Here is an 11,355-nt window from a genome sequence, read left to right on the forward strand (position 1 = left end):
CAACCCATTCCCTCTTCCCTGGAGAAGTGTGAACAGGGATCGCTAGCATGGGTCATGTCTGATAAAGAGACAATGGTGCCCTGCTACAGGACAGTGGATGCTGGCCTCCGCTGCTGTTACCCGGGACCCAGGGGGTCTCAGCATCCGTGAAGCCCATGGAAGCAGCAGATGTTGGGTCTGCTGTGCCGCATCACCCCCCTCTCCTGCCCTGCGGCTGTGTGCAGACCGAGCAGTGTGTATAGGACATTGGGACAGATGGCGGGGGGGTAAGGATAGGGCTGAACAGAGGATGCGAGTGGTCCACGGTGCCAAGACTGGATTCATAGGCATGTATGACATGTTTACCTCTGTGGATTGAAGCCCATACATGTGCCCTTTAATGGTGATGAGTTTTATACCCCTTGACTGTTAATGTGTAGCTGAGCACAGCTGACAGTTAAAGGAATAGTTTACTGAATGGTCAATGACAATTCTCTAATGTTTTAATCGCCCTCATGACCTTTCAGATGTACAGACTTGCTTATCAGTAAAACACAAAAGAATCTAAGATTTGAAAGGATAGTTCACCCCAAATTACAATTTCTGTCATCATTTACTCACCTTTGAGTTGTTCCCAATGTCTATACATTTCTTTTTTCTGTTGAATACAGAGAAAGAATGCTTCTTTCCTACTACCATAGTAGGAAACATTACTTCATGTTTTTTTGTTCTGTTGACGATCATCTGGAGAATGTAGGACAGTTTTGACTACTATTGTCAATTGTCCTACTATGGTAGGCAATGGGGTCCAAGAACTGTTCATTCATCCAAATATCTTTCTCTTGTGTTCAACCAAACAAAGACATTTACACAGGTTTGGATCAACTAGACTAGAGAGTGAGTCATTCATGACAGAATTATCATTTTTGGGCGAACTATCCCTATGATAGGTCCTACATTTTTGAAGTTCAAAAAAGCCTACACATTCAATTTCCAGCATGAAATTCATCCACACAACTCTAGTGGTGTGCTTTCTCAACAGCTATAATAGCTTATATTGACTAGAAAGTGCTGGGAAAGCATACGCTCTGTGTACCAATAAACATCAAAAATACCACAAACATTTTTTCACATACTTTCCAGAAGAGATTTCTCTGCAAAAACGCAATATCTCACCACCGCTCATTCATAGATGACTAACTGTACGGCACAGACAAAGCAAAGCTGAAGGATGCCTAATGAAACAAGCTCTGTCTGTCTGGGATTATATCGCCATCTAGTGTTCAGGCAATGTACCTAAATGAATACCATCAGTCAATACATCACTATAAGTTACAAACAGCTTCTCTCAGAGACGATTCTCCACCTCTCCGAATGTAGGCCATGGTGTCTGTAGGAGAGGCAGAAAATGACAGAAAACAATATCCTTATGCAGCCAGAATACTGAAGGATTAGTCAGATCCTAAAAATGAAACAAAACAACATCATCTTGGCAATAACCTTGAATCACTCGATTTTTCCCTTTATTCTTTTTTTTATGGTCCAACACGTACAAACCTTCAAAATTGCACACCGCCGAAATCCAAACAGATGACAGAGATTACAAAGCCACAGGCAACACTTTACCTCAGCCCTGATATAGGTTTAGATTGAAATGTCATGTATTATTCATCGCAACGCCCCACTGTTTGACCATTAAGATGATGTAACATCTCCATTTTGGCTCTTGAGACGAACTGTCTGGGACATCACGAGACGCGTCCTTTGACTTTTTGAACTCTGTTGGCTTCTCCGCTTGGTGCAAGGTGCGTCGTATATCACGGGTGAGAGGGAAACGGTGGCATTGCCATTGATGGCGTTTATGCATCGCCGCCTCTCCGACATAATGAGCACATTATCGGCGCGCGCTCTAGGACTGCTGCTCGCCCCCGCAGCTTAAATATTCACATCCAATGTGAATGAAAAACAGGTATGTGGCAGCTGGTGAAGAAAACCACTGTATCATGGATAACATACGTGTACATTAAGTGGTGATCTGTTAGCTGTCTGGCAGAAGTGCGCCGATTCTTTAGCATATGTACCTTATTTATTTATTCAAATATTACAGTACTTGATCTAGCATTTGATTTAAAATACCGTCAATTTTCACGCTCTACAAATTTCTGTAATATATTCAGCGGGAACTGTTTCATGGAAACCTTTAACTCATATTACAATGTAATTCATTCACTCACAGCTTTTGGAAAATGAACCATGGTTTGTGTTAGATTGATGATTTGACTGATTGATGCCGTTCTGTCTGAATGGTTCCATAAAGAACCTTTCCATCACAAAATGTTCTTCATACTATAAAAAGTAAGAAAGAAATGTTCTTAGGACATTTTGAACAAATTGTTCTTCGGGGAACCAGAATGGGTTCTTCTTTGGCAAACCCGAACACATCAACAAATCATCAACACATCTTTGGGGCGCTAATTTATATACACAGAGCCAATGACTTTCATTCAACTTCTGTCATTAAATGGAAAGCTGTCATTTAAAAATTCAGCTTTGATTTGATTATCAATCCGTCAAAATATATGCTTTTCATATTTGCAGTGGCCCTTTGTCATAAAAAAACATTGAAGACTTTATGGCAAATAGTTTGATTTCTCTCAATACAAGCTACACATAAAGCACTCAATGCCTTTTCTGGATTGCTAGTGTAATTATGGAACTAACACTTCTTGAGTAGATGAAGTATTGCATGTTAACATGTCATATGAGGATAACAGTTTTCTAAGCATTCCTAACCACAAAACATATCCCACGGTTAACTGTAATGAATAGTCTTAAGAGTTTGTGGAATTTCAGAGCCTTATTACAGATGCACAACCTTGAACATGGCTCGTGAATTTGCGGCGCTGCCTTTGTAAACGAAAGCTCTCAGAGCACTTGAGGGATTTTTATCCCATCTCTTATTATGTTTCTTAGTTATGGGCAGATAAGCTGAAGGGAGGCAAAGGCAACCAATTATATTTGCTTAATTATTCACATCAGCTTTTGAAAGCTTTCATAACTTTGAATAGGTGTTCCCAGCATGTCCTGTGAAGTACACAGTGAAGTGGAGCTTTAAAGGGTTTTAGTGAGCATAAGCATTAGTTATTTTATCAGGGAAGGTGTTTATAATGCGTTTGAGCATATATGGCTGGGAAGTCAGAAAGTCGTAATGATGCAGATGGATCTATAGCTACAGAATTCTTAACTTGATCAATAGGATCACTGTAAACATTTTTGCTGTAGTTATGCAGCTAGTTGCCAGTAACTTACTGTAGATTTATATTTAACTAATTCATTGGCTACAGTTTGTTGAAAGATAAATGAATATTTAACATTAACAAGTCTTTATCTTCACAGAAAAAAAATAAATAAAATATCAGCCTCAAGCAAAGCATTCTGGGAACCTTTTTCTGTTTTTTTCTAATTTAGTTCCCAGATTGCTTTGCATGAGGCTGTTATTTTATCGTTCTTTTTGGATAAAGACTTGTTAAGTTTAATGATCATTTATCGTTGAACAAACTGTTGTCAGTAAATTACAAAAATGTAAATATACAGTAAGTTACTGGCAAAGTGCTGGAAGTAATACTGTAACTTCTACAGAAATATTTTACAGTGATATTAATAGGTATTATTTATTTATGTAAATGAAAGTGACTCTTTGTTTTAGAAGAATATAGACCTTCCTGGATTTTACAATAATTTAACCTATTTAACAGACACTATAAACAACCTTGCAGTAATGTGTAAATTAATTTGTTTTATATTTGAAAGAATTTGCTATATTTAGAATAAATATCGGTCCTTACCATATAAAAAAACTGTCATACATCCATATATTTGTCATAATAAAACCAGGCCAGGCATGCTCAATGTCCACACACTACATAGCCTGTAGGTCAGTGGTCTCCGACGTGGTGCCCGTGGGAACCTGGTAGCCCGCATGAACTCTGTAAGGTGCCCGCTAAACACAGGGCTCACCAATAATGCTCAAGACAACTGACAAATCTGTGACTATACCGATCAGCCAAGTGCTACATCTTCATGAAAGGTTATTGTAAGCAAGTGTTATAAGCTTTAATATCTGAAAGAATATATAATAAGGCATCACATGTTTAAAGTTTGAAGGTATGTTATCAACAAGTAGCCCTCGACAGGATTTTAGATATTTTGGTAGCCCTCGCTTACAAAAAGGTTGGAGACCCCTGCTATAGGTAGTCATGCGCGCATGCGCATTGCGCCAATTGGAGTACATTGTAAACTTCGGCTGATGCAGACAACGCGCAGGTGATGGACGCACATAAAGAAGCAACAGGGATCGATTTCTGAATATTCGGTGGTAATCTGTTTTACCTCTTTTATATTAAAACAACGAGATGAGACGCAATCTATGAAAATGAATTTGATAGGGATGCCATTTAAATGAGTTTTAATGAGGGACGTATCTTTAATATACTTTGCCTAAAGCGCTTTTATGTACTGTTGCCATTGTGATTTATATAATTACACAAACGCGTAAAATCGTCTTTATTGACTTTGCATTTATTGACATGTTTATTGCTGTCAATGAAGCATCGCCGCCGCCGGTATGTCAGCATCTCCGGATGCGTTTGATTTAATCGCAGTAAATTTAACACAGATTCCGTGCAGCACTATTTGCATAAAAGTGTGCTTAAAACGATGGGTTTGGATCTTTAAAGTTAAATGATATAAGTCAATGAATGTCACGTCGGAGTATTTTCATGCGTTGAGTCATAAACACTTTCTAATGGATGGTTTGGATGCATCTTAGTCGCGTTAATGCGTACATGTTAAAGTGTCGCAGATCATGTTCATTTAATGTATGTGAATTCATATTTGCCTAATACATGTAAACAGTGGTCAAATTCCTGGCTGGATGGAGAACCAGTCAGTTAATGACCAATCTGCATATCGTTTATAAGTCATTCTCTATAGTAAGCATCACGTTCATTATTGTAATGTTCCTGTTTCAGATAATGAACCATTTTCTTGCCTCCTGGGTAATCTGAATATGTAGGACTTGATTAAGCGTAATTCTAGACCAAATAATCGTTTTTAAGTCAAAGCTAATGGGTTTGAGAGACAGAAAAAATGGTAATGGAGTTAAATAAAGATCAATAGATCATATGTGGCGATTCATAGCATGTAAAAGCATGTACTCTAGAACAATTACAATGTGTATACTGTACAGTGCATTGCTAACAGTATGAGAGAGAGATTTATCAGTAGTCGGTGTGCTTAAAGCAACAGTTGTTTTGAAATCTGTGCAGATGTTAAACTGAGGAAATATTGAACAACAATAATGCACTGGTATTTGAAAAGTCTTTAAAACAATGCATTTTTTCGAATGCACAACAAAAAACACCAATTTATTGAATTCCAACGGAAAGCTGCAGCTATCAAGCAACATTTCCATGTAATAGTGAGACTCATAATGTGTGATTACGATCACAGGTCTGAAAGATGACATCCTGCTCTGAATTTTGTGGATCTGGTCACATGGTCGACTCAGGCTGCCGTGTTTTCGGAGTGCGTTCCTATTTGCATCACTTTTATGAGGAGTGCACAGCCTCAATGAGGGATCAGCAGGAAGACCCGAGCCAGAGATCATCCCTGCGCTGGAGTCTGAGTCTCTGGAAGGTATCAGACCGATTCGACGTTGTTGAATTCTGACATCCGAATGAAAGTCGTCATTCATATTTTTTCGTTTTCACACTAGTTGAATTCCAAATTGGCTTTCACATCCTGGTTCGCCCCCCGTGGTCCTTTAGACCCGAGTACTTTGCTTTTGCCTTAAAGTTTGTCCAATCAAAAGTTAATCGCTACATCATCAGTAGCAGTCTGCTTTTGGATTTTGCTCACGTCAGCCATCAATGTACTTTGGTTCACATGACACCACATCATCAAAACCTCTCATTTGATGGATAATAAAAAGAGCATTATTGCTCTGTCTTACTCTTAGGTCACACTTGCACTTGGTGCCGTCCTCCTGACCGTGGGGCTGGTGGTCATGACGGTTGGCTACGCCATCCCGACTCGCATCGAGGCTTTTGGTGAGGGAGAGCTGCTGTTCGTGGACCGGCAGGCCATGCGATACAACCGCTCTCTGCATGTGTGCGTGCTGGTTGGGACAGGGCTTCTCACGCTGGGTGGAGTTCTGATGGCAGGTGGAATCCTGATGTCTAACATCTCCACTCCTCCGACACCCACAAAACAGGACGATTCCAGTCCACAGTCATCCAGGCGAGAACACAAAATGGGAAGCAGAATCCTAAGCGCAATGAAAAGCCCAGCAGACCCTGTGATGAAGCCTCCCAGTCCAGCTTTGAGTGACGGAGGAATTTCTCCTCTTGCTAGAGATGATAAAGTTCAGAAGAGCTTGTAAAAGCTGAATGACAATGCCCATTAAGTGTGATATTCAAAACGTCCTTGTTTATTTCAATAAAAATGTTGGGAGTGTAATATTTGCAAATCTAGAGTTTTATTATCTTCAACAGAGTACAAAGAAGAACGAATAATGGCACTTAAAGGGATTGTTCACTTTCAACATACATTTTCATGATTATTTACCCACTCCTGTATTCATCCAAGATGTTTATGTATTCTTTTCTTTAGTCGATAAGAAATTAAGGTTTTTGATGAAAACATTCCAAGATTAATCTCCATATAGTGGACTTCAATGGACTCCAAACGGATGAAGGTCAAATTTACAGTTTTATTAACACAAATGCTCGCCTTGCTGTGTTCTGCGAAGCGCGATCACGACTTGACGTAATACGTAATTACGTTGAAAAGGTCAGTCGGAATGACAATTCTAAACCAAAAACTGACACAAAGACAATTGAATATGTGTCATTTAACATTCAACAACTTTTGAACGGTCCTCCTTCTCCACATTTGTAAACCCTGACTCGGTACGTCAAGAGCGACCTTAATTTCTTTTTGACTAAAGAAAAAAATACATATACATAGCGGATGACAACAGAGGTTAGTCAGTTATCATGAAAATGGATGTTGAAAGTGAACAATTCCTTTGAGTACATTTGGCTTTGTGGAATGATAAGTGTTTGCAAGGATACATAAAAGTGTCAAGAAAAAAGTGATCCTGCCTGTGAAAACCAGGCCAAAGTCTCAAAATGTAATTATGAGATAATAAGCATCAAAACCATTCATTTCTATATGATTTCAGTCTTTGACATGTTCTAACTCAGTTAATGTTAAAGATATCAAGATTGTATTTTCAAGGAATGTTCTTTATATTATGGTAGTTGGTATAATGTAGAAAACAGCATATCACCAAAGAATTACTTGCTGGGTTTTCAGAGGCAGGCTCACAAACTATAATTTCAAAGACTGTTACGAGGTACACTCACATATAGAGAAAGAAAGAGAGACCGTGATATGAAGCGTCTTGCCAATGTGCCACTTTTATCAGTCAAAGGAGGGTTGAATAAAGAACGGACCATCACATTTCAACAGATAAATAAATGGTAAGAAAATTACCAGTTGGAATTGAGAATGCAAATATAAAATAGTTAGATTATGAATGTAAATATTCTAATGAAAGTCAATGGAAGATTTGCAAAAGAAAATCTAGAATTATTCAAAAAAGTTAAATATTTACAAAACCAAAATTGGAGAGCATGTCTGTTATCTAAAATATGTCTAAATGCTTGTGCGATGCTCCAACCCCTGAGCTACAGGAAAGCTGTAATATAAAATTAATTGTAACATTACAACCAAACACAGACTGGAAGATATCTTCGGGTCAGGCACGTGTCCGATGAAACCGTCCATAGTGTCAATTGAAAGTGGCTTGGGTTTGAGCTCACAAAGTAACCCCAAACCAAATAGTTTGGAAATATTGAGATCTGCTCTGCAATCACTGTCAAAATGTTCTGCAGTTCTCTTTATTAATACACAACGTCCCTGCTCTCGCCGTCTCTCTGGATCTATGACATTGTGTTTACCAAGTATTCTGCTCTAATGCATAATGTATTAGAAAATATTTTTGTCACCACCTCCTCTTACTCTTGTCAGGCACGAGTGGTGAAAAAATGACAATGAAAACAATAACTGTATACCGAGATTGTCTCGATATGTTTTTGCATCCGTCTCTTTTAAAACGGGTACAATAAATCAATGCAAGCATAATCAAACCACTGGTTTAAGAAATGCTGATCAACACCTTCATCCTTGCATTCATTAACGGTGTGAATAAGACTAAACCTCTCTCAGAAAGGTGTGATCGTACGGCAAAACAAATGTCTGTTTTCATAGCATGGAGCATCGTCTTTCAGTGCAGTGTTTCAGTGACTGTAAATAGATGCAGGAAAGCGGTATGACTCATCCCATCCTCTGTTCACTGCTTCCATAAAACCTCTCTCTCTCTCTCTGTGTGTCTCTCTCTCTTTCTCTCTCTGTCTCGGCTCAGCGAGAGTCATTTTCTCTCATATAGCAGTCAGCTCAGTACGTGGGCTGTTAACAATCAATTAACCACCAGTGCTGCACGCACGTAGAGCCGTCATCAAGAATCCTTCAATCCTCTGCGGCTATGCTGCGACCGTGCTTAACAAAAACAAGACAAGGAATGAGGGAGAGACGGATATAAATGTTATTTGCCTTCAGCTTTAGGCCATGTACTTGATGCCTGTAATGTGTTGGCAGCTTGTTAACACATGTTTTTTCCGAACATTCACACTATGAATGCTTTAGCACTCAGGAGGAGAGATTGTGACACAGGTGCCTCAGTCTAGTACATATCACTAGGTAGGAGGTGCCGGTTACTGCAGTTTTTCAGTACGTTTCTTTAAAAAAGTCACTGTTTTCAGACAGAGCTGTGCTCAGACTGTAAACAGTGGAGGGGCGAACAGACACGTGGAGTGACACCGGCGGTGGGGAAATAAGGCGAAACTGACATGCTCCATTGACTGGGCTGTGGAAAATAACTCGCTAGTCGCTGCTCTGAGGAACACGCACATGGCAGAAATTCAATGAACTCTTGGCATTATTGAATGATGCTGATGCGCTCGAGGGTTCAAAGGGCGATTACGAGTGTTGGTGTATATCCATTATAGGTTTTAAATGACAGAATTATTAAGAGTTTTCATCGAGGGTTGTGGGAAAATAAAGGTCCCTGAGCTTTGCTGTCCGAAGTATGGACGGATTAACTCATGTAATCGCATGTAAGGTTAACAGCAATGTTGTACTTTTTATTATAAAAGGTTGTCCTATTTTGGAAGATTTCACAGTGTTTTTTATGTGCTAAACAATAGATGTTCATGTTTCTATTTTTCAAAAAACGCTTTATATTTCGCAAACACTTACTCACTTGTGTGTTCAACACATTTGATCAGCTTCAGTGAAGTCACCTTTTGAATAGAATTTACAGAAATGTTTTCCCTGAGATGCTTTTTAAACAATATTCTCAACAAAGTTCTTATCTTTTCTTTCTTCATTATTCAGTCAAAGTCATTCATTAAAAATATTATCGTTAAATAAAATGTTAGGTTTGTCATTTTAAAACTTCCATGTTTGCAAAAATAATTTTTCTTCACTTAATAGTTTCAGATATTTAGGCATACACCTTCAGATCATTTTTTTAAATGATGGAAAACATTTCACCCGAGTGTCCAAAAACGTTTGACCGGTTGTGTATTTCATTTTTCTCTATTCTCAGAAAACAGGCTGTTGAGTTAAGTACCTATATCCGAAAACGCTCTGATTGGTCAAGTCTGTTGTGATTGGTCACCTGCTTAAGATAATTACCATATCCATGGTATACCCCAATTGTGGGGTTTGTGATGTCACAAGCTCATTGTAGTCCCTACGAGCTGTTATTGTAGTTCTTAAAAAGATATTCATGTTAAAGAGAATATCTCCCTTTGCTGTCAACTTTGAGCTTCGTGACTTATTTATTTATACTGTCAATTTTTTTTTGTCTTACAAAGTGTCTGAATTATATTTCAATTGATGCCACAACGATGCCATTGTATCATTTATTTATATATATTATACATGTATAGTTACTGTGGATCCCAGTCTAGATTAAGTTTGGTTGAGCTCGTATTGAAATCTCTTTTGATTTGTTATTCTAGCTGCATGAGGGAATTAATATGGTCTTTTCTGAGAAAAGTCTGACATGTAAACGTCTGCATTTGTGTTTCATTTCTCATCGTTCACAGTTAATGTGGTGATGTGCTGTGATGAGTATTTCATCTCTTGCGTTCAGACAGTATGTGTCACTTCCTCTGAATGGCTCAGCGTCACAGACTGGCCGTAGGAAAACTGAATATATTTAAACATATACGACCGGGAAATACGCAATTGGATATCAGAGCAGCTGACAGGCGATCACATTTAGGGATCCAATATTTCATTTGCTCACAGAGTCTGTGGCTTTTGTAGGCCCTTGTGTGCTGTGATCACTCGTGGTGATGTGCCACAGAGATTCTGGCAAGTATTCACCAGATCTAATTCAACATTATGCAATGATGAATGACTGTGAATGAAAATCTGCCTTCTTGATCAGGATAACATCACCTGTCACCGCCCAACTTTTGCGTCGTCATATTAAATCTCCATTAATTCAAAAGCTTTATTGGAGCAGGTTTTGTATCTTCAAAAGACCCATTATAAGATTTCAGTCACATGACCATACTCCTATTTGCCGTCGTTGCCGTTTGTCAAACATAAAATGTTAATTGGATTGCTAAGTGAGAAATATGGCATCCAGTAGAATCCACATCCCGTCAAAATATTTGGAAAAAGCAATATTTCAAATGAGATTTTAATTTGGATAATCTTTTGAACTTTAATAGAGCCCGAGCCGGTGGGCATATTGAGATTAGCACATCATTATTAAACAAAAGTGACACAAAACCATCAATTCTCCGTCCGTGACAGATAAACGCTTTCCATTGCACAAATAATATTAGTTCTGCCTACTGACGCCAGCTCTTATCTGCCTCTGGTTTATTGGGTTCACGGTGCTGTCAGGTGCAGAGAGATTTGACAGAAATGTTTGCATATATGAATAGCTACAGTCAGCCACATATATACGTTGGGAGATCCTTGGAGGAAGCCTAAGGCACAGTGAATGAAACACGTCCATATCAGTGGTTTAATGCAATTCCCCCTGCTCATCAAACACAGGGCGAGAGTGATTATACACGGAGAGGGACAGAGACACGAGATGAAACGTATGGTTTACAAATATCACCAGCCCGTATTCTGTATCATTATCATATTAATGCTCGCCGTAATGATGGACGTGTCTCGAGGTTGGAGCCGTAGAATTAGATTGTCAGTAAAGGTGAG

At 38.8% G+C, this 11,355-nt stretch overlaps 1 protein-coding gene across 1 annotated transcript; it reads left to right on the forward strand.

Annotated features, from left to right (window-relative positions):
- The first annotated feature begins 5,496 nt into the window (after positions 1 to 5,496).
- On the forward strand, positions 5,497 to 6,502 carry nrsn1l (neurensin 1-like). Its single transcript, XM_079484677.1, has 2 exons — positions 5,497 to 5,676; positions 5,999 to 6,502. The coding sequence occupies exons 1-2, from the start codon at positions 5,500 to 5,502 to the stop codon at positions 6,419 to 6,421; spliced, it is 600 nt and encodes a 199-aa protein (XP_079340803.1). The 5' UTR covers positions 5,497 to 5,499; the 3' UTR covers positions 6,422 to 6,502.
- Positions 6,503 to 11,355: the final 4,853 nt, after the last annotated feature.

This window comes from Barbatula barbatula (assembly GCF_947034865.1).
Source record: "Barbatula barbatula genome assembly, chromosome: 21".
Classification (NCBI taxonomy): Eukaryota; Metazoa; Chordata; class Actinopteri; order Cypriniformes; family Nemacheilidae; genus Barbatula; species Barbatula barbatula.